At 41.5% G+C, this 25,311-nt stretch overlaps 1 protein-coding gene across 2 annotated transcripts in view; it reads left to right on the top strand.

Moving 5' to 3' along the window:
* trappc9 (trafficking protein particle complex subunit 9) overlaps positions 1–25,311 on the top strand; it is a 320,599-nt gene that overhangs the window by 55,722 nt on the left and 239,566 nt on the right. For both annotated transcript variants that reach the window (XM_061882643.1, XM_061882642.1), the window contains 2 exons: positions 6,479–6,624; positions 11,014–11,099. In XM_061882643.1, coding sequence (XP_061738627.1) covers positions 6,479–6,624; positions 11,014–11,099 — 232 coding nt within the window. The remainder of the gene's footprint in view (positions 1–6,478; positions 6,625–11,013; positions 11,100–25,311) is intronic.

Genomic DNA, 25,311 nt, shown 5'->3' with positions numbered 1-25,311 from the left:
GGACATGTTTTCATTGAGTTTAATAACATATATATATATCAATCAATCAATCAATGTTTACTTATATAGCCCTAAATCACTAGTGTCTCAAAGGGCTGCACAAACCACTACGACATCCTCGGTAGGCCCACATAAGGGCAAGGAAAAACTCACACCCAGTGGGACGTCGGTGACAATGATGACTATGAGAACCTTGGAGAGGAGGAAAGCAATGGATGTCGAGCGGGTCTAACATGATACTGTGAAAGTTCAATCCATAATGGATCCAACACAGTCGCAAGAGTCCAGTCCAAAGCGGATCCAACACAGCAGCGAGAGTCCCGTTCACAGCGGAGCCAGCAGGAAACCATCCCAAGCGGAGGCGGATCAGCAGCGCAGAGATGTCCCCAGCCGATACACAGGCAAGCAGTACACGGCCACCGGATCGGACCGGACCCCCTCCACAAGGGAGAGTGGGACATAGAAGAAAAAGAAAAGAAACGGCAGATCAACTGGTCGAAAAAGGGAGTCTATTTAAAGGCTAGAGTATACAAATGAGTTTTAAGGTGAGACTTAATTGCTTCTACTGAGGTGGCATCTCGAACTTTTACCGGGAGGGCATTCCAGAGTACTGGAGCCTGAAATGAAAACGCTCTATAGCCCACAGACTTTTTTTGGGCTTTGGGAATCACTAATAAGCCGGAGTCCTTTGAACGCAGATTTCTTGCCGGGACATATGGTACAATACAATCGGCAAGATAGGATGGAGCTAGACCGTGTAGTATTTTATACGTAAGTAGTAAAACCTTAAAGTCACATCTTAAGTGCACAGGAAGCCAGTGCTGTGAGCCAGTATAGGTATATATGTATGTATATATGTATATAAAGGTATGTACAGTATAGGTATATATGTATGTATATATGTATATAAAGGTATATACAGTATAGGTATATATGTATGTATATATGTATATAAAGGTAGATACAGTACAGGCGTAATGTGATCAGACTTTCTTGTTCTTGTCAAAAGTCTAGCAGCCGCATTTTATATATATATATATATATATATATATATATACATATATACATTGTATCACATCATTATTACTGTGTGCATGCTGAAAAGCAACTCCTTCTACCACCTTCCAATCATTCCACTATCAAAACATGCCACTTATTCCACTATTCACGACATGTCGGAAAAATTCTCAGTTTTCCCGGTTTTCCGTTTTACTCTATATTAAAAAGTGTTTCTACCTCCATATTTGTCAACCGCTTCAAAATGTTCCAAAGTCAAAATGCTTCTTGATAGTTAGTCGATTGTTAGAACACTAATATTAGCAGGATTTTGTCAGTACAGAAATCCCTTGTTTATTGCTGTTAATTGCTTCCAGGCCAGGCTTTTACTATTGGAAAAATGGAATATCGTCATAACTACTGCATACCAAACCTAAAGTTCTCATAATGTTAAAACAGGTTTTAATATTATGAGAACCCATTTGAAATGACCGCCACTGTCCTCTTAATATTTTTAAATTTTTTAGATGGCTGTCCAGGGGTACATCTACAAAATATACACAAATCACGTCCACATCACAGACATGCTGACAACGCTCCAGACAATGCCGTGCATTTTCTTTACATCCGGTTTTGGTGATCAATGTCTTTCTTCGGTGGTCAGGTTTTTGTCAATAGTGCGGAAATAATAGGCTATATCTATCAATTGCTACTGTAAGGACCAGCTAATTACAGGTGGGACTCTTTGGCCACCATTACGATTACATTTACATTAAAAATTGATTATTGATGCATCTTTATTTATGAATTTTGATGACGTTTTACATTTCTTTTTGTTTCACTAAATAAGCCTTTATAACTTTTTCAAACAGTGCATTTGTGAAAAGTCCCATCTCATTCACTAAATGATTAAGTGCCCTAAAATAAAGTAGCTGAGCAACATTTTAAAAATGTCCGCATTACTTTTTTTTACGATAAATACAAACCCCGTTTCCATATGAGTTGGGAAATTGTGTTCGATGTAAATATAAACGGAATACAAATCCTTTTCAAGCCATATTCAGCTGAATATGCTACAAAGACAACATATTTGATGTTCAAACTTATAAACATTTTTTGGGGCAAATAATCATTAACTTTAGAATTTGATGCCAGCAACACGTGACAAAGAAGTTGGAAAGGTGGCAATAAATACTGATAAAGTTGAGGAGTGCTCATCAAACACTTATTTGGAACATCCCACAGGTGTGCAGGCTAATTGGGAACAGGTGGGTGCCATGATTGGCGATAAAAACAGCTTCCCAAAAAATGTTCAGTCTTTCACAAGAAAGGATGGGGCGAGGTACACCCCTTTGTCCACAACTGCGTGAGCAAATAGTCAAACAGTTTAAGAACAACGTTCTCAAAGTGCAATTGCAAGAAATGTAGGGATTTCAACATCTACGCTCCATAATATCATCAAAAGGTTCAGAGAATCTGGAGAAATCACTCCACGTAAGCGGCATGGCCGGAAACCAACATTGAATGACCGTGACCTTCCATCCCTCAGACGGCACTGTATCAAAAACCCACATCAATCTCTAAAGGATATCACCACATGGGCTCAGAAACACTTCAGAAAACCACTGTCACTAAATACAGTTGGTCGCTACATCTGTAAATGCAAGTTAAAGCTGTGGCTTGCCCAAGGACACAACGGCAGTGACTAGGATGGCGGAAGCAGGAATCGAACCTGGATTAATAATATAATAATAACTTTTATGGACAGAATTTCTAGGCGCAGTCAAGGCGTTGAGGGGTTCCGGTTTGGTATCTGCAAGATTAGGTCTCTGCTTTTTCTTCAGCTCCCGCTGGATTGGTTCGCAGCCGAGTGTGAAGCGACCGGAATGAGAATCAGCACCTCCAAGTCCGAGTCCATGGTTCTCGCCCGGGAAAAGGTGGAGTGCCATCTCCGGGTTGGGGAGGAGACCCTGCCCCAAGTGGAGGAGTTCAAGTACCTAGGAGTCTTGTTCACGAGTGAGGGAAGAGTGGATGGTGAGATCGACAGGCGGATCGGTGCGGCGTCTTCAGTAATGCGGACGTTGTATCGATCCGTTGTGGTGAAGAAGGAGCTGAGCCGGAAGGCAAAACACTCAATTTACCGGTCGGTCCACGTTCCCATCCTCACCTATGGTCATGAGCTTTGGGTCATGACCGAAAGGATAAGATCACGGGTACAAGCGGCCCAAATGAGTTTCGGGCTCTCCCTTAGAGATAGGGTGAGAAGCTCTGCCATCCGGGAGGAACTCAAAGTAAAGCCGCTGCTCCTCCACATGGAGAGGAGCCAGATGAGGTGGTTCGGGCATCTGGTCAGGATGCCACCCGAACGCCTCCCTAGGGAGGTGTTTAGGGCACGTCCGGCCGGTAGGAGGCCACGGGGAAGACCCAGGACACGTTGGGAAGACTATGTCTCCCGGCTGGCCTGGGAACGCCTCGGGATCCCCCGGGAAGAGCTAGACGAAGTGGCTGGGGAGAGGGAAGTCTGGGTTTCCCTGCTTAGGCTGTTGCCCCCGCGACCTGACCTCGGATAAGCGGAAGATGATGGATGGATGGATGGATAATAGATAGATAGTACTTTATTGATTCCTTCAGGAGAGTTCCTTCAGGAAAATTTAATAATAATAATGGATTAGATTTATATCGCGCTTTTCTATTGTTAGATACTCAAAGCGCTCACAGAGAAGTGGGAAGCCATCATTCATTCACAATTGGGGGTGGTAAGCTACATCTGTAGCCACAGCTGCCCTGGGGTAGACTGACGGAAGCATGGCTGCCAGTTTGCGCCTACGGCCCCTCCGACCACCACCTATCATTCATTCACCAGTGTGAGCGGCACCGGGGGAAAAGAGTGAAGTGTCCTGCCCAAGGACACAACGGCAGCGACTTGGATGTCAATAGGTGGGGAGCGAACCTGCAACCCTCAGGTTTCTGGCACGGCCGCCCTACCATCTGAGCTATACCACCCCAATTGTTGCTGCTTATAGTACAGGTGCTACATCATATTCTGCCCTCCCTGAATGTTGCCATTTCCATCCATCCATCCATCTTCTTCCGCTTTTCCGAGGTCGGGTCGCGGGGGCAACAGCCTAAGCAGGGAAACCCAGACTTCCCTCTCCCCAGCCACTTCGTCTAGCTCTTCCCGGGGGATCCCGAGGCGTTCCCAGGCCAGCCGGGAGACATAGTCTTCCCAACGTGTCCTGGGTCTTCCCCGTGGCCTCCTACCGGTTGGACGTGCCCTAAACACCTCCCTAGGGAGGCGTTCGGGTGGCATCCTGACCAGATGCCCGAACCACCTCATCTGGCTCCTCTCCATGTGGAGGAGCAGCGGCTTTACTTTGAGTTCCTCCCGGATGGCAGAGCTTCTCACCCTATCTCTAAGGGAGAGACCCAAACTCATTTGGGCCGCTTGTACCCTTGATCTTATCCTTTCGGTCATGACCCAAAGCTCATGACCATAGGTGAGGATGGGAACGTAGATCGACCGGTAAATTGAGAGCTTTGCCTTCCGGTTCAGCTCCTTCTTCACCACAACGGATCGGTACAACGTCCGCATTACTGAAGACGCCGCACCGATCCGCCTGTCGATCTCACGATCCACTCTTCCCTCACTCGTGAACAAGACTCCTAGGTACTTGAACTCCTCCACTTGGGGCAGGGTCTCCTCCCCAACCCGGAGATGGCACTCCACCCTTTTCCGGGCGAGAACCATGGACTCTGACTTGTAGGTGCTGATCCATTTACATAGGAAAATAGTTCTTTGAGTTTGAGATGTAAATAATAACTTGGTGTTTGTAGTCACTAAAACCAAGCACACTGAGGATGCTTGCATTAGCATGTTCGTATGCTAGCTAGCTTGTTTTTGTTGAGGATTTTGCAAACGTAGTCGTATATTTTTCTTGCAAATTCTTTGCATTTCTGTTTGTGTTTTCTGCATTCACACACAACAAAAAGTTCTTTTCTAGTGATTGTATAAAATTGTGAGGTATTTTGATATATACTACACATTTTTCCTTTGACCTGTGTGAAATAAACAACTTTATTGTCCAGAAAATAATGATGGCATCAGGCATTCATTTTCTTATTTTTAATTTCTTTTCCTCATTTTTGTATACATTTTCATTTGACCTATGTTTTATTTTACTTGACCTGGTAAAAAAAAATACATACTCGATGTTGTTTATAAACTGATTTTATTCATTTTTATTTTATCAAGTGTAATGGTGAGTAAATTAAAAAAGGAATTCTAAGAATTATATTTTTGGAGAAGTCAACAATTTGGAGACAGCGAGTCTTTCAATTGCACTAAAACAGGGGTGCCCATTACGTCGATCGCGAGCTACCAGTCGACCGCGGGGGGGGTGTCAGTCGATCTCGAGCCATGCTTTTAAAAAAAATAGACCTAAAAATGAGTGAACATCAATCTTCACCAAGACGTCACTTAAATGACATTCACGGTACCGGAGGGTCTTGTGAGATGACGCTGGCTGCTGCAAGATCATTATTATGAAAATATGACCGAGAGGAAGGCGAGAAACACTTTTTATTTCAACAGACTCTCGCGCCGTACCTTCCGTCAAAACTCTAAAGGCCGACTGCACATTTCCTATCTTCACAATAAAAGCCCTGCTTCATGCTGCCTGCGCTAACTAAATACAGAGTCTCGGAAAACTGGCGTGCACAAGCGATCCCTCAGAAAACTGGCGTGCACAAGCGATCCCTCAGAAAGCTGGCGTGCACATCACTTGTGCACGCCAGCTTTCCGAGACTCTTATTTAGTTAGCGCAGGCAGCATGAAGCAGGGCTTTTATTGTGAAGATAGGAAATGTGCAGTCGGCCTTTAGAGTTTTGACGGAAGGGACGGCGCGAAAGTCTGTTGAAATAAAAAGTGTTTCTCGCCTTCCTGTCTGTCATTTTTTCATAATAATGAACTGGCAGCAGCCAGCGTCATCTCACAAGACCCTCGGGTGCCGTGAATGTCAATCAAGCAAGCTACGGAATTTGCCGCCAATGTTTTTCTTGTAAAGTGTATGGAAGCTGGATGAATTAGATGCCAAAAAACAACCACTTTCATGTGGTATTGTACAGAAAGGACCACTTTTTTTCTCCTCCATTTGAAAATGTGGGCGTTATCATCATTACTGTCTGATTCCAATCAATGCAAGTCATCAGAATCAGGTAATACAGCAACTTATATTCTTGTCTTTGTGAAAGAAAGACATCTAAATGTGTTACACATGCTTGTATTATCATTAAACACATTTAACTTGTTTACAAAAATGTCTCTTTCATAAATAAATAAATATAAATGATATATATATAAATTAGGTAGATCCCCTCGAGTTGGTCAATTGAAAAGTAGCTCGCCTGCAGAAAAAGTGTGGGCACCCCTGCACTAGAAAATATCCGAGAATAACGAGAAGATACGTGTGTTTTCCTTTGCTAGGTCAGTGAAGCTCCTCAACCTCCCCGCCAGCCTGCGTCCTCACAAGCTGAAAGGCCTGCTGAGTCCCAACGTGTCCACCGCCAGTCCCTTCATCTACTCGCCCATCGTCATGCACAACAGAGGAGAGGAGCGCTGCAAGAAGATCGGTAAAGTCTCTCTTTCTTCCGTCCCGGATATGAGGAACATGCCAGGAGGTGCACTCGACTGCACAAAAAGCTTCATATCTCTAAGTGCTGCAATGAATTCAGGAAATATTCCAGGAAAGTCTGCGCCGCCGGCGCCACTTCAGGCTTATCTGGTCTTACCTTGGCTTATCAAACAAGATGAGCATTTGGCCACTTTTATAATCTCCCCTTAATTAAGCTGAGACGATATGAGCCAACTGCTCTTATCTGCCTCTGCAAACACCGAGTGTCTTTTCCTCTCTGTCCTGCGACAGATGAAAAAGAGCTGCGGGAAAAATGTTGACTGACTGCACAAAAATGACACCTAGTGAAATCACTCTTTCATCATACCTGTAATGAAGACCCTTTAAAAGCCTTAACCTTCCTCTTGTGTTAGCTTTCTGTTACCATCTCTTATGTTAACGGGTCGGTTTTGACCCATGTTTTAAATCAGCTGTAAAATACACTAAAAACAATGATCTATCATTCAATTTGTTTCTTATCTCTTGGTGACCTCGTTAGGCTTCCTTATCCTTGAAAATATTGGTTTTAATATTTTTGGTTTGGGCCATTGGGCCTTTTTTTGTCAGTATACCCCTCGATTTCAATTTTTAAAAATGGTAAAACGAACCTCAAGAGAATCATATACATAAAAAAAAGGTTGTTGTGTTACCTAACTATTACTAAGGGGTATTAGAACACATTTCTTAAATAAATGTGTTTTATTTATTTTTTCATTTTACGAATTTTATCTATAGTAACATCTATGGTGTTACGGGTCAATTTCGACCCATATATATTTACTTAAAAAAAAAGGCTAAAAAGTATTTTTTGCAGCAACATCAAACAAACAACAACCAATCAAGCAAATGAAACCAAGAGAAATAGTTCCAAAACTAATAAAAAAACTAAATCAGAGTGGCAAAAAGTGACACTTTTAGTGTCCGTCTTTAGTTTGTTTTTGTACAGGATAACAAGGTAAAATGAGAATCCACTAAAGCTCACATGATTGGGAGAGGAGCTGGCTGTCAGTGTGTTCAGTTTTGGCTCTTATCATTGCTTTATCATCTTATTTTTAGAACCGGGTCGAAACCGACCCTAACAACACCAAGGGCATAATTTCTACCAGAGCATTTTATAATTTAGTGAAAACAATTAAAATGTTTTATTTTGTTGACAAAGAGGTTCCTGACAAAGTCAAAAAGCTTTGATGCAAAAAAATAAATGTATGTGGTGTTTTTATGCATTTAAAAACTAAAACGGGTCGGTGCCGACCCTAGCACAAGACGAAGGTTAAACACCTGGGAATATTGTACAAAATGCCTTCTAGGGCAATGGTGTTCTTTTAATGGCCTGCTGCAAATTATAAGAGAACTTAAGTTAGGGTTGCGTGTATTTTCAATGTACGTTCAGGGTTAAGAAGGGGTTAAAAACAAAACAAATAGTGCACGCAGCAACATTGGTGATAGAGGGGCAGAGAAAGAGAGAGTTATGATAAACGTGCATGTGTGTCCAGGCTCTGTTTTTTACCCATAGATTTATCAGATTGAATTTTTTGTTATCTATTGCAGGGGTGTCATAAGTGTGCCCCGGAGGCCATTTTCAGCCCACTGCTAATGATCTAAAGGCCCACGGCACATTCTAAAAATACTATTCAAATAAACAAAAACATAAACAAAAGTGAAATAAAAAAGCTTAAAGGCTAAATGTAATTTAAAAAAAAGTTGCAATGTTGACTAATAAAACAAAGCTGTTTTTTTCCTTTCAAACTGTCATTGCACAAAACATAATACTGAATCAAAATCAATGTTGTTATGAATTATTGACCTATCCAAGGTTCCATTACTTCACATCAAATATTCAACTAAGAAAAATATTTTTGGTGGAAGATTTTGCAAATTTGGTAAATAAATAACCCCAAAAATGTTTATTTTGTTGTTTTCATACTGTACCGAAAATGAACCGAGGTACGTACCGAACCGCAATTTTTGAAGTCTGTCAGTGAGATCCTCGTGGTACATTAGACCTCTCTGTTTCCAGTTTCAGTCTCTGGTAGAAATGTAGAAAACCTCATTTTCTAGGAAGCTCCAAAAAGTTTCATTGATCCAGTGGGCAAATTAATGCGTTAATTACGCGTTAACTCATCAATCTATTAACGCCGACAATTATTTTATCGCACATTTGCGTATGTTGTTTACATGCTTTTATTTTGTTAACGCCTTTTCTTAACAAGATGGCGTCGCCCGGCGTGGAGGGGCTCTTGGTAAAGATGGAACATTTGGCAAAAATACCGGACAATTCTGCAAATTTCATGGCTGGCTTACAGCGTGGTCACTCTGGGATCACTTACGACCGCCAGACAATTCTGAATGTGGATAGATCGGGCCGTTTTGGACTGAATGAGGCGTGCTTGCTAGACCGGCTAGCTAGCATGGGAATACTTTGCCGGCTACATCCAGCGGCCTGTGAAGCAGCGGAGTATATGTGTTGTCTGTCTATTTATGAATAATGCAGACCAGGAGTGTTGGCTGAGTTCTTAACGTTTGCTTTCAGAGCGTGCATATCACAACATACAGGAGGCCGTCATGGCGACACAACCTATACCGGGCTACCGCGCATGCTCGTCACTCCTGTTGCATGCTGGGTAGGGTAGTTCTTTTTTTCCCTGGCTCATAACATCACAATATAGTACCATGTATATGCGTTCAGTTTATCAAAGCACCAAGCAAACAATCGGAAAATTCCCATCATATCAATTCCTAGATATGGTCATAATTATTTTAAGTGCACTACGCAGAATAAACACAACATTATTAATATTGCTACTACGGAATATTTGATCAAAAATTCCCTAAAATAGCCCACTACCTATAATATAGGTTTTTTAAACATAAGATCCCTGATAAAAAAAAAATGTTTCTGCTGTTACCTCAGAAATTGCCTGTTCAGATGTTATGATTGTGGCTCAGAGATTTGTATGTAGATTATATTTATTTTCCATAACAAACAGGATAACTTAAATACCCTGGCAGTGGCAATAAGCTTAAATGTTTGTATTTACATTTTTGGAGTAGATTTTCATAAAATATGCTATTTAACTGCTACTGTTTAACAAGGACTGATTTAAATTGTGTTTGCACAACAAATGTTTTGGCGCTTTTGTTCATGTGGGAGAATATTCCAATAAAGGTGCACTACACACTACTTTTGAATTCATTATTGGGCTTTGTGTATACAATGCAGTTAATCGCGATTAATCGGAGAAATAGTGCGATTAACTTAGATTAACATTTTTAATCGTTGCCCAGCCCTAATATATATATATATATATATATGTATGTATATATACTTAACATCATGTATACATTACATGTTAGAGTAAATGTTTCTACATTACATGTGTACTTACAACATGTATATTAAATTGTGAACAATGTTTTTGGATGTTTTATTAAAACAATAGGCTGAATGGACTCCCATTAACTCTATTGTTAGCTGACTTTTGCTAATGTTTATTCACTTTTAGAGTGCATAAAACAAATACATTTGTGTGTTTGTCTAACATAAGACAGCATCAGTCCATTAAAGATGGTTAATAATAAATAAGTCAGTGTTTTTCATACCTAGCATTGTTCTCTGTTGGACTCATTTCTCCTGATCAAACCTTTTTTAACATTCCACTCTACTAAATAATACAAGAATGTATGATTGATGCTGATATGGTATTGGATTAACATCAGTATGGACTAATACTCAAGGCTTTGAAGTGAGAAAGTGTATAAATATTGAGTTCCTTAAGGAGAGCCAGCATCACACTGCTGTAAAAAGTGGTGTTCCATCAAACTCATTCAGGGTATATTAGAAAGATAAAATGTAAGAGCTTGAAAAGTGTATGGCATTTTTGGAGGATTGAGATGAAACATGTTGGCAAGCACAAGCCGTACTTAATTGGTTGGCTATGAAAGCCCACCTGTGAGTGAGACCCCAGGCTCTAGTGGGCTCTGCCAGACATTCACATCCTATATTATATGTCTTCATTTCCCAAGGTGCATTACTAGACTTTGCTTCCCCTAAAACCCGTAAAACCCTCCGGGGTGTGCATCATGTCTGTCCGTAGCAACTGAAAACTTCCAGTCTATGCTATCTATCAAATGGTTGCTATCAGAAATGATGGATAACATTGTAAGGCTCAATCTCATTACTGTTTGTTTTGTCTCAGACATTAAGTGACATCATCAACATTGTTCCAGAATGTCATTATCTCTGCATTCTGTCTCGATGGAATTTAAATCTGCCTTGGACCTCACGACACGAGGAAATAATGGCTCCTTTCCCAAATGACATGAATTGGTATCTTTTTTTTGCTTTCAGACTTCCAGTGGGTTCAAGGAGATGTTTGTGAGGTGCAGCTCATGGTCTACAACCCCATGCCTTATGAGCTCCGAGTGGAGAACGTGGTCAGTGGCATTCTGTTTATTCATTCATGAGGAAACCTGACTTGTTCTCAGATAAGACAAGAATACTTCTGACAACTAAGTTACCCAGCAGGCACAAGACATCGATACAATGTGGATCAGGTTGGACATATTTTGAAACAGAGTTGTATTTGTTCATTGAGACAACAGTGATGTCTAATGTTGGATCCACCTTCGTGGTTAGGAAATTCGAAGGTCAAATCAACGTTGTCAAAGAGGATGTTGTTTTTAACGTTAAGTTAGAGTTGCTCAATGTCAGGACCTAATTCAACATGTACTCAATGTTGTTTCAATGTCTTGTGCCTGCTGTGTTGGTGCTAAAACATGAACAAACAGAGTGAATACATGAGTACAGGCAAAGGAAAGGTAGAATAACAGACGTCTAGACAAGTCAGATCGCTGCACGGCCACACAGGTCTTACAAGACATGCCTAAAATGACAGCCAATCAGGGTACTGCTTCACACAAATCTACAGACTTGGGCTTTAACCAAGGTGATCAAAAAGGTCAACCAAAGAACGAAATTCCTCTACAGAATCTCCTCTCTGGTCAACGAAAGCACCTTGAGGATTCTAGCGGGAACTCTCATTCAACCCTTCTTCGATTACGCTTGCACCTCCTGGTACCCCAGCACCTCCAAAACCCTCAAATCTAGACTCCAAACATCCCTGAATAAGATAATCCGGTTACTTTTAGACCTCCACCCCAGATTACACCTCAATCCAACCCACTTCTCCAAAGTGGGCTGGCTCAGGGTGGAGGACAGAGTCAAACAACTTGCACTGAGCCTGGTCTATAAAATCCGCTACACCTCCTTGATACCGAAGTACATGTCAAACTACTTCCTTAACTTAAATGACCGCCATAACCACAACACCGGGGGGAGCTCCACAAACCACGTTAAACCCAGATTTCGATCTAATAAAGGTCTTAACTCATTCTCTTTCTATGCCACATCAATGTGGAATGCACTCCCAACAGGTATAAAAGTAAGTGCATCTCTATATTCCTTCAAAACTGCTCTAAAACAACACCTCCAGGCAACTTCAACACTTTACTAATACCCTCCTCCATTCACATCCCATCTCCCCGGATTATAAACAACTCAAATGTACTTCTAATGTATATACTTGTTCTTATGCTATGTGAACTCACTATGTTCTCTGCTGGCTGTACATATCCTACTAAATAAGACCTACACTGTTTCAATGTCCACATTTCTCTGTTGATGACTGAAGTTCTGATATCAACCAAAGCTCCTCATCCCACCCCCCGGATTGTAAATAATGTAAATAATTCAATGTATATACTATGATGATTAACTTGTGTGATGACTGTATTATGTTGATAGTATATATTTGTACCATGAATTGATGAGGGTGGACCCCGACTTAAACAAGTTGAAAAACTTATTCGGGTGTTACCATTTAGTGGTCAATTGTACGGAATATGTACTGTACTGTGCAATCTACCGATAAAAGTATCAATCAATCAATCAACGGTACACAACAATTTCGGTTTGGTACGTAGCTCGGTTTAGAAGTCACGGTTCGGTTCATTTTCGGTACAGTAATAAAACAACAAAATATACATTTTCTGGTTATTTATTTACCAAATTTGTAAACAATGGCTTTATCCTCTTAACATTGGGAACACTATAATATTTTTGCCCACATTAATCTACATTAAACTGCCACAAGTTGTTGCTCGGATTAAATAAAATGACAAAACTTTTCTTTTACATATAAAATAGAATAGAATAGAATAGAAAGTACTTTATTGATCCCTGGGGGGATTTCAGCACCACAGTTCGCTCACAATAAACAATAATAATGATAAATAATATATAACATATTATATATATAATATATTCTATATTTAAGTGCAGTCAAGGTGGAACATGTGCATTATACAGTCTGATGGACCCGAAGGACCTCCTGTGTCGTTCCGTGTTACATTTTGGAAAGTGCAACATTAAACAGTTTCAAGTCCTTTCATCGTGCTTAATTTATTACAGCATTTGGGAAGCATGTAGTTGATTTTTATTATTTAAATGTTATATTTTTATCTACTTGTGATAGCAGGGACCCTGCCATTCAAAGCTTTTCTGTCCGTAAAACACACACACATACACCGCAAAATGAGCTAAAGTTACGCTAAAAGCTAATTAGCCTTCACCTCAAGCCAGAACTGCGAGCGAGCTGAGCTGCAGTTTAAGTTTTTCGAAGCTCAACGGGCTCATAATGATGTTAGTAGTCGTTGACTGGGAGATGTTTCTTATCATTTGGGGAGAGTACGCTGCCTTATGCTCACCTGCTAAACACCTATCTGCTCGACGCTGAAGCATTTACTACATGCGCTCTGAGCACACACTGCTGATTGGCTGATACCGCTATATATGTAACCAATCAGGTGGTTGTGTGGGTGGGACAATGCTGGGTGCTGAGACAGAGGCAGAAGAAGCAAAGCAGCTTGTTAAGACTTTAGTGTAGAAGCTCGTTCAGTACACTCCTGTACCGAACCGAAACCCCCGTACCGAAACAGTTCAATACAAATACACGACTGTTACACCCCTACTGCAGACACATTTTTTTAAATTCATTTTTTACACGCACACAAATCGAAATACAGACACACAAACACAGATTGAGATACAGACATACAAATTAGTACATGGACATGTGAATGGAACTACAGTCGCACAGATTGAGATACACGTTTGCAAATAGTTTTGCTACAATAATACTTCCATACAAACAGTAGACAAAATGAGTACATGTTAGCAGTTCTGAGCTCCGGAGAAGGATTGACAAAAACTTACGACCGCTAAACAAAAGTTTAAAACCATATCTACGACTCTTTTATTTAGATCATTTGGTTTTTGCCTTCCAAGTCCTCCTATGTCCTGGGGAATTATTACCAGAGTTTGTGAAAATCGACCTAATCAAACACTGATATCACCGTTGGTATCGACATGACCAATTTCTGGCCGCCCTCTTCCGTGTGGTGTTGTGACTCTGACAGTGCAGTTGTTCAATTATCTTCTCCGTAACTCTCATTTCATGTTAAAAACTGCTTCTTATTTCTTAACTATTAGCATAGCTGCTCCTGGCTAGCTCTCATGTTTGATAATGGTACTTAGAATGATACCTAAGATACTAACAAATGTAAATTATTTGCTGTAACGGAGGTGATTAATTTTAGTCTAGTGGAGCTGCTGCACACTGTGTATGGAGACACATATTTATTTGTTTATAAATACAGTATATGTGCCACAGAGCATCCTGTATTAGGTATTAAAATGCATTCATTGACAGTGGCAACAACATACTTTCTAAGTTGCTTCCAGAAGGTTTTACATTTGGACTCACATTCAGTGTAACATATTATTCTTTATCCGCTATCCTTTATCCTTACTTCATGCCTGCTTAACCATCAATAGTAGTATTAGTATAGTATGTATTACTTTATACAACATGCCTGCTTAAACATCAATAGTAGTATTATTGTGGTATGTATTGGTATAGTATGTATTGGTATAGTAGTATTGGTATAGTATGTATTGGTATAGTATGTATTGGTATAGTATGTATTGGTATAGTATGTATTGGTATAGTGTGTATTGGTATAGTATGTATTGGTATAGTATGTATTGGTATAGTATGTATTGGTATAGTGTGTATTGGTATAGTATGTATTGGTATAGTATGTATTGGTATAGTATGTATTGGTATAGTGTGTATTGGTATAGTATGTATTGGTATAGTATGTATTGGTATAGTGTGTATTGGTATAGTATGTATTGGTATAGTATGTATTGGTATAGTGTGTATTGGTATAGTATGTATTGGTATAGTATGTATTGGTATAGTAGTATTGGTATAGTATGTATTGGTATAGTATGTATTGGTATAGTATGTATTGGTGTAGTGTGTATTGGTATAGTAGTATTGGTATAGTATGTATTGGTATAGTATGCATTGGTATAGTAGTATTGGTATAGTATGTTTTGGTATAGTGTGTATTGGTATAGTGTGTATTGGTATAGTATGTATTGGTATAGTATGTATTGGTATAGTGTGTATTGGTATAGTATGTATTGGTATAGTATGTATTGGTATAGTATGTATTGGTATAGTATGTATTGGTATAGTATGTATTGGTATAGTGTGTATTGGTATAGTGTGTATTGGTATAGTATGTATTGGTATAGTGTGTATTGGTACAGTAGTACTGGTATAGTATGTATTGGTGTAGTATGTATTGGTATAGTGTGTATTGGTATAGTATGTATTATCCTTAGGAGAGGCTGACTTGCGTGGTCGCCCAACAAAAGGTTAAGGTGCTTGTAAAGAAGTGGATCAACAGGACTGCAAACAATACCAATAACTCTGTGATTGTTGGCAATTAACCTTTTCAAGACAGAACACTAATGAAGTATTTCCAATAGGTTACTTAGCGCCACTTGCAGCTAGCGCCTGATGTAGTCAAGGACGTCCTAAATGAAAGAGTGCTTGGTGAGGTAGTGTCTGCTGGTCAGGATGGATGTCACCTCCAACTGGGAATGTAAACACTTTGTCTTGATTGCACATTGGCTGTTGTAGACGACATGGCCGCCATGACACTTGCATCACCAGCTAGCATGCTGCAGGCTAGCGGCCTGGTTAGTAGGACTTCATATTCATGCATTTTGTTAGCCTATTTTCTTAAAATCAAATCTGTGTTATTAGTAATAACATATATTTGTATTCTTTTGCTATGTGAAATTAAATGGTTGGATGTGTTAAGCAAAGAAATCAAAGAAAGCAGCAATAATTTTTATAAAATAATGCTTATTTTTGGTATATTATTTATGTATTCACTGGTCTCAATCAATCAATCAATGTTTATTTATATAGCCCCAAATCACAAATGTCTCAAAGGACTGCACAAATCATTACGACTACAACATCCTCGGAAGAACCCACAAAAGGGCAAGGAAAACTCACACCCAGTGGGCAGGGAGAATTCACATCCAGTGGGACGCCAGTGACAATGCTGACTATGAGAAACCTTGGAGAGGACCTCAGATGTGGGCAACACCCCCCCCCCCCTCTAGGGGACCGAAAGCAATGGATGTCGAGCGGGTCTAACATGATACTGTGAAAGTTCAATCCATAGTGGCTCCAACACAGCCGCGAGAGTTCAGTTCAAGCGGATCCAAGACAGCAGCGAGAGTCCCGTCCACAGGAAACCATCTCAAGCGGAGGCGGATCAGCAGCGTAGAGATGTCCCCAACCGATACAGGCGAGCGGTCCATCCTGGGTCCCGACGAGCGGTCCATCCTGGGTCTCGACTCTGGACAGCCAGTACTTCATCCATGGTCATCGGACCGGACCCCCTCCACAAGGGAGGGGGGGACATAGGAGAAAGAAAAGAAGCGGCAGATCAACTGGTCTAAAAAGGAGGTCTATTTAAAGGCTAGAGTATACAGATGAGTTTTAAGGTGAGACTTAAATGCTTCTACTGAGGTAGCATCTCGAACTGTTACCGGGAGGGCATTCCAGAGTACTGGAGCCCTAACGGAAAACGCTCTATAGCCCGCAGACTTTTTTTGGGCTCTAGGAATCACTAATAAGCCGGAGTCTTTTGAACGCAGATTTCTTGCCGGGACATATGGTACAATACAATCGGCAAGATAGGATGGAGCTAGACCGTGTAGTATTTTATACGTAATTAGTAAAACCTTAAAGTCACATCTTAAGTGCACAGGAAGCCAGTGCAGGTGAGCCAGTATAGGTATATATGTATGTATATATGTATATAAAGGTATATACAGTATAGGTATATATGTATGTATATATGTATATAAAGGTATATACAGTATAGGTATATATGTATGTATATATGTATATAAAGGTATATACAGTATAGGTATATATGTATGTATATATGTATATAAAGGTATATACAGTATAGGTATATATGTATGTATATATGTATATAAAGGTATATACAGTACAGGTATATATGTATGTATATATGTATATAAAGGTATATACAGTACAGGTATATATATATGTATATAAAGGTATATACAGTATAGGTATATATGTATGTATATATGTATATAAAGGTATATACAGTACAGGAGTAATGTGATCAAACTTTCTTCTTCTTGTCAAAAGTCTAGCAGCCGCATTTTGTACCAACTGTAATCTTTTAATGCTAGACATGGGGAGACCCGAAAATAATACGTTACAGTAATCGAGACGAGACGTAACAAACGCATGGATAATGATTTCGGCGTCTTTAGTGGAGAGAATGGAGCGAATTTTAGCGATATTACGGAGATGAAAGAAGGCCATTTTAGTAACGCTTTTAATGTGTGACTCAAAGGAGAGAGTTGGGTCGAAGATAATACCCAGATTTTTTACCGAGTCACCTTGTTTTATTATTTGGTTGTCAAATGTTAAAGTTGTATTATTAAATAGAGGTCGGTGTCTAGCAGGACCGATAATCAGCATTTCCGTTTTTTTGGCGTTAAGTTGCAAAAGGTTAGCGGACATCCATTGTTTAATTTCATTAAGACACGCTGAGGATTGGGAGAATGTCATGTGGTCAGATGAAACCAAAATACAACTTTTTGGTATAAACTCAACTTGTGGTGTTTGGTGGAAGAAGAATACTGAATTGCATCCCAAGAACACCACACCTACTGTGAAGCATGGGGGTGGAAACATCATGCTTTGGGGCTGTTTTTCTGCTAAGGGGACAGGACGATTGATCCGTGTTAAGGAAAGAATGAATGAGATTTGGAGCTAAAACCTCCTTCCATCAGTGAGAGCTTTGAATGCTTGACCAAATACTTATTTTCCACCATCATTTACAAATAAATTCTTTAAAATTCCTGGATTTTATTTTCACATTCTGTCTCTCACAGTTGAAGTGTACCTATGATGAAAATTACAGACCTCTGTCATCATTTGAAGTGGGAAAACTTGCACAATCGCTGGCTGACTAAATACTTTTTTGCCCCACTGTACGTGTTAGAATCACATTGAATTAATAATACAGTTTGAAATAAACTGGAAAAAAAAAAGCAATACATTTACACGGGATGAAGGTTGGCTTTAATGCCGCTAGCTCAATGCTAATTTACAATGGACCAGCTCATTGACAGGCTAACGGAAATTAGCAGGGTTAATTGCAGAGCACATATAAACAAATATCATAATCATACCTGTGGACAATTTACAGTCTCCAATCAAGAAAACATACATGTGTATGTAATGTGGGAGGAAGTGTCCAATGGCGTGAAGTTAGACCTTGGCAAGTTAGACCATGTCTCAGTCAAGATGAGGGATTTTACACAGACTTGAACAAGAAATGCATTCATTAACTTCAAACTTTTGGAGTTGACCTTCTCTCCTTAATTCGTCCATTGCCAACTCTGTTCAGGTGCTGCTGACAAACATCGTTTTTATGATATTTGAGAGGGTTTTCAAACTTATCACCAATAGTGTGTAAATAATGTACTATATCTATTGTAGTGGTACACAGAAAAATCTAATCACATCCAAACCGCAATTCTTATTCACCCTGATTCATCATTTTCAAAAATCTATTTAAAAAAAAGATATGATAATTAGAAATAGAAATATATATATATATATATATATATATATAAATATATATATATATTTTTTTTACAGAATACATTTAAAAAAAATACATTTTAAGCCTTCCAAATGCAACCTAGAAGAAGCTTGTCTATCCTGTAACAGGATTTTAAAAAGTTTAATTAGAACTACTCTATGAAATAATATATTGCCAGAATCGGTTTGAATCGACAATCATGTTGAATGGAATCGTCACCCCAGGTATCCCATACCATACCATACCATACCATACCATACCATACCAACTTTGTTTATAAAGCCCTTTAAAAACAAACACAGTTGAAGAACAAAGGGCTGTACACCACAAAGAACTACAGGCAAAGGACAGACTAAAAAAAGAACATTTAAAACTGTCATGTCCTGGTGATCATGTTTAGTTTGGATTTTGTCAGTTCCTGCTTTTTCACTCCCTGCTTTGTTTACATCACAACCCATTAGTTTTCACCTGTCCTCATGTCACACACCTGATTCGTTTGGACTCATGCACCTGTTGTCAATCACTATTTGAGCTTGCAGTTGCCAGGAAGCCCACCCTTGATATTCATGCTGATGATCCATGCTTCTCTTTTTCATGCTCGTTTCTCCTTCCAAGTAAGTTTTCTTTATTCATGCCATAGTTCGCAAGTGTTTTTTAATGTCCATAGTTCTGCCTTTGTGCCAGTTTTTGTTTATACCTTTTGTTTTTGTAGTACTTTTGAGTGTTAAAATTAAAAGATGTCATTACCTTCACGCCATGTCCGATCCAGTCGCTTCGCACCTCGGGAAAACAATCCACACCATAGTCCTAGTCTTTAGAAAAACAGAGGTAAAAAGCAAATAAGAATTACCCGAAGAACAATTTGTTAGATAATGGCGGTTAAAAAGTTAAAAACAGTAAAATTCAAAACGGTTTAAAGTGAAAAAAAAAAAGGGTTTTAAGAAAAATTGCATCAAATTGTTAGGAACTCAAAGATTCACACCCCTACTTGATGCATACAATATCTCACTTAAATGTGTTTAATGGTACAACAAAATGAGTTTCATGTAAATAATTAAAGCTGCAAGCAGCGTTGGTCGGGTCCGCCTTTGGCTGCTGCCCCCGAGACCCACGTTAGAAGACGCCTTGGAGCCACTATTTTGAGAATCTAATGCATTGTGAAAGTAATGCAGTTGTATTGAAGTGAAAATATCAAACTTCCTGTTGATTTTTACCAAAGTATGTTAATTATTAAAATGTAGGTCTAAGTGAGACCTACATAGTGTTTTTGTTTCATGTCTCTCTGACATTCCTACCGGAAGTTACAAGCAGTTTTGTCTGTGTTTTCTTCCTAGGAGCAGTTTGTCCGTGTTGTATTCCTAGGGGGGCGGTAGAGCGCAATTTTGAGTTTTGAGGTTAGGTTTTTTCATCAGATTGCAATTTTTGCCTGACCTGATGTGTGTGTCAAGTTTGGTGAGTTTAGAAGCATTTTAAGGGGGTCAAATAACAGCTCAAAGAGGCAAAAATGACATTTTTTAGGAGACTTTGCACAGGGGTTCTTTGAAGGCGCGTAAATCCAAAACCTGAGAACTTATCAAAACTCTGTTCTATACTTTTAATCAGAAAGGTTCAATCTCTCTCCTGTGCGAGTTTGAAGCCAAAACAACAAACGCACTCAGAGGAGATAATGTTTGAAGAAAGGTGACTGGTTTTTACAAAACTTTTGTTTTGAAGGGGGGATTGCAAACTTCCTGTTGATTTTTGTTGGGGGTTGTCAATCTATGAAATGTAGGTCTAAGCGAGACCTACATAGAGGTTTTTGTTTCATGTCTCTCCGACATTCTTACCGGAAGTTACAAGCAATTGTGTATGTGTTTTCTTCCTAGGAGCAGTTTTTCAGTGTTTTATTCAAAAATAGCGCTAGAGCGCAATTTTGAGTTTTGGGGTTTGGTTTTTTCATTAGATCGCAATATTCGCCAGTCCTTATGTGTGCGCCAAGTTTGGTGACTTTTGAAGCATTTTAAAGGGGTCAAATTACAGCGCAAAGAGGCAAAAATTGCATTTTTTGCAAAAATTTTATGTTGAAGGGTTCTTTGCCAACTTCCTGTAGATTTTTGCTGAAAGAAGTGAGTGTATGAAAATTGGGTCTAAGTCAGACCTACATAAGAGTTTTTGTTTCATGTCGCTATGACATTCCTAACAGAAGTTACATGCAGTTTTGTCTGTAATTTACTCCTATGGGGCGCTTGAGTGCAATTTTCATTTTGGGGGATTGGTTGCTTAATATGTTGGGAAGGTTTGCTATACCGACGTGTGTGTCAAATTTGGTGAGTTTTGAAGCATGTTAAGGGGGTCAAATTACAGCGCGTAGGTGCGGAATAATAATAAAACACAGCAGTTTCAATAGGGTCCTTGGCCCATGGCAAAGGACTCCTGTGGATCAACCAACACAGAAACCCGGCATCTCCTGGGTGGAAATCACAGGAATAACCTTGTTTTGAATCCTCAGATTCCATTCTTGATTAAACACGATTCTCATTTCAAGGCAATTTGGTATTGGTAAAAGAACCTTTCCCAAATAATCACAGGTTGCAACAGCTGCTCTTGGCTGCCGAGGTAGAGATTTGACACCACTTTTCAGCTTCAGATCCCACTTTCCGTTCTGCTTCATGATTCGGTTCCTCATCGCTTCTCTTACCGGTTCTTATTGGAGACAAAAAGGGATTAAGATGGTAGATTAGCATCCTTTTCAAATGATATATCCATCCATCCATTTTATACCGCTTATTCCCTCTGGGGTCGCGGGGGGCTCTGGACCCTATCTCAGCTACAATCGGGCGGGGGGCAGAGTACACCCTGGACAAGTCGCCACCTCATATATATAAGGAAAATAAATGTGTTTTGTATAATTGAACAAAATAAAACATCCATCCATCCATTTCCTACCGCTTATTCCCTTTCGGGGGCGCTGACGCCTATCTCAGCTACAATCGGGCGGAAGGCGAAGTACACCCTGGACAAGTCGCCACCTTATCACAGATGTACAACATTCACACACTAGGGAGCATTTAGTGTTGCCAATCAACCTATCCCCAGGTGCATGTCTTTGGAGGTGGGAGGGGCCTATCCCCAGGTGCATGTCTTTGGAGGTGGGAGGGGCCTATCCCCAGGTGCTTGTCTTTGGGGGTGGGAGGGGCTATCACCAGGTGCTTGTCTTTGGAGGTGGGAGGGGCCTATCACCAGGTGCATGTCTTTGGAGGTGGGGGCGGCCTATCCCCAAATGCATGTCTTTGAAGGTGGGAGGGGCCTATCGCCAGATGCATGTCTTTGGAGGTGGGAGGGGCCTATCCCCAGGTGCTTGTCTTTGGAGGTGGGAGGGGCCTATCCCCAGGTGCATGTCTTTGAAGGTGGGAGGGGCCTATCCCCAGGTGCATGTCTTTGGAGGTGGGAGGGGCTTATCCCCAGGTGCATGTCTTTGGAGGTGGGGGCGGCCTATCCCCAGGTGCATGTCTTTTGAGGTGGGAGGGGCCTATCACCAGGTGCATGTCTTTGGAGGTGGGGGCGGCCTACCCCCAGGTGCATGTCTTTGGAGGTGGGAGGGGCCTATCCCCAGGTGCATGTCTTTGGATGTGGGAGGGGCCTATCCCCAGGTGCATGTCTTCGGAGGTGGGAGGGGCCTATCCCTAAGGTGCATGTCTTTGGAGGTGGGAGGGGCCTATCCCCAGGTGCATGTCTTTGGAGGTGAAGTGAAGTGAATTATATTTCTATAGCGCTTTTTCTCTAGTGACTCAAAGCGCTTTACATAGTGAAACCCAATATCTAATTTTTACATTCAAAGCAGTGTGGGTGGCACTGGGAGGGGGAAAGTGTCTTGCCCAAGGACACAACGGCGGTGACTAGGATAGCTGAAGCGGGGATCGAACCTGCAACCCTCAAGTTGCCGGAACGGCCGCTTTACCAACCGAGCTATGCCGCCCATGCAAAGTGAGATGAATTATTATATTGTTGATGCTTATGGGTTACAGTTTATGAAGACCTTGAATTAAAAATGTCGGACATTGTGGGGGTTTCAAAAACTATAAGCCATGATCATCACAATGTTGATCACCATGAATTGATGAACGTGGAGCCCGACTTAAACAAGTGGAACAACTTATTGAGGTGTTAGCATTTAGTGGTCAATTGTAGGGAATATGTACTGTACTGTGCAATCTACTAATAACACTTTCAATCAAACAATCAACCATCTTCTAATTGAAAGAGTTTCACCTCTACATTATAATGACAGAGAAAACCTGGCAGGGGGAAAACATGCAACTTTTTCTCAGACTACAATTAAACATTCGCCTCGTAAAAATCAGGAGCATCCACTTTGGCAAGCGGGTGCAAGCTTGGACAACGATACTTAGTCACTGCTCGGTCTATTTTGGCCTGAGTCGTTCCACAGTTCCCTGACTTCTGCTCGCAACTGTTGTGGGTACTGCCCGCCTCTGAGCCAACTGTTGTGGGTACTGCCCGCCTCTGAGCCAACTGTTGTGGGTACTGCCCGCCTCTGAGCCAACTGTTGTGGGTACTGCCCGCCTCTGAGCCAACTGTTGTGGGTACTGCCCGCCTCTGAGCCAACTGTTGTGGGTACTGCCCGCCTCTGAGCCAACTGTTGTGGTTACTGCCCGCCTCTGAGCCAACTGTTGTGGGTACTGCCCGCCTCTGAGCCAACTGTTGTGGGTACTGCCCGCCTCTGAGCCAACTGTTGTGGGTACTGCCCGCCTCTGAGCCAACTGTTGTGGGTACTGCCCGCCTCTGAGCCAACTGTTGTGGGTACTGCCCGCCTCTGAGCCAACTGTTGTGGGTACTGCCCGCCTCTGAGCCAACTGTTGTGGGTACTGCCCGCCTCTGAGCCAGTCACAATCTGTCAGTATTCACAAATAATAAGCGCTAACAGGATTGATGAAAGGTGTTAGTTAGTACTTGTTGTATTCAGATGACCCGTACGATCAGTGCCAGAGCTTGGGGTATCGGACTGTCTTATTGTGGCGGTCCGCTCCCTGTATGATCAGTGCCAGACCTTGGTCCGCATTGCCGGCAGTAAGTCGAACACATTTCCTGTGAGGGTTGTCCTTTGTCACCCATTCTGTTCATTACTTTTATGGACAGAATTTCTAGGCGCAGTCAAGGCGTTGAGGGGTTCCGGTTTGGTGACCGCAGGATTAGGTCTCTGCTTTTTGCAGATGATGTGGTCCTGATGGCTTCATCTGACCGGGATCTTCAGCTCTCACTGGATCGGTTTGCAGCTCCAAGTCCGAGTCCATGGTTTCTCGCCCGGAAAAGGGTGGAGTGCCATCTCCGGGTTGGGGAGGAGACCCTGGCCCAAGTGGAGGAGTTCAAGTACCTAGGAGTCTTGTTCACGAGTGGGGGAAGAGTTGATCGTGAGATCGACAGGCGGATCGGTGCGGCGTCTTCAGTAATGCGGACGTTGTACCGATCCGTTGTGGTGAAGAAGGAGCTGAGCCGGAAGGCAAAGCTCTCAATTTACTGGTCGATCTACGTTCCCATCCTCACCTATGGTCATGAGCTTTGGGTCATGACCGAAAGGATAAGATCACGGGTACAAGCGGCCCAAATGAGTTTGGGTCTCTCCCTTAGAGATAGGGTGAGAAGCTCTGCCATCCGGGAGGAACTCAAAGTAAAGCCGCTGCTCCTCCACATGGAGAGGAGCCAGATGAGGTGGTTCGGGCATCTGGTCAGGATGCCACCCGAACGCCTCCCTAGGGAGGTGTTTAGGGCACGTCCAACCGGTAGGAGGCCGCGGGGAAGACCCAGGACACGTTGGGAAGACTATGTCTCCCGGCTGGCCTGGGAACGCCTGGGGACCCCCCGGGAAGAGCTAGACGAAGTGGCTGGGGAGAGGGAAGTCTGGGTTTCCCTGCTTAGGCTGTTGCCCCCGCGACCCGACCTCGGATAAGCGGAAGAAGATGGATGGATGGATGGTATTCAGATGACCGCTGCTGGGATGAGATCAACAACACAACATTTACTATAGTTATTGCATGATGTGAGTTCAAATGTTTTAGCTTATGGCTCGAATGTCCTCCAACCTTGCAATTATTACAAGACGCACTGCTGCCATCTTTTCTCGTAAACAAGTCCATGGATGTTGTCATTCATCATCAGGTCATTGTCCTCTCAGGACCTTCAATCATCACAACTGGACTGTTTGGTTTGTTTTGGAAGATGTTTGGCCTCTCACCTGAGTAGGCTTCAACAGTCTTAGTCGAGTTAGCGGCCAAAACCCAACATGTTTATACTCCAAAAACCAGGAAGATGTCCATTTTTTTTGTAAAATGTAGCCCAACCTTGCACGGGAAAAGAAGCGCTTTTCCATTCCCATCCCGACGTGTACGCACAGCAGTCCTGTTAATATGTGTTTATGCAGCAAGGGTGTATGAAGAAGCCATTGTTGGTCTGTGGCTGCATGAGTGCTGACTGGCGGCACTCTGCTTCAATGAGGACAAACAAGCCCGCCTCCCTTCCTTCCTGGATGAGACCAAACACCTCTTTTTAAGTGGATCCAATCTTC

The sequence above is a fragment of the Nerophis ophidion genome, linkage group LG21 (genome assembly GCF_033978795.1).
Source record: "Nerophis ophidion isolate RoL-2023_Sa linkage group LG21, RoL_Noph_v1.0, whole genome shotgun sequence".
In the NCBI taxonomy this organism is placed as follows: domain Eukaryota; kingdom Metazoa; phylum Chordata; class Actinopteri; order Syngnathiformes; family Syngnathidae; genus Nerophis; species Nerophis ophidion.
Note: the sequence above shows the minus strand (reverse complement) of the source record. Positions and strands in the feature narration are given on the sequence as shown.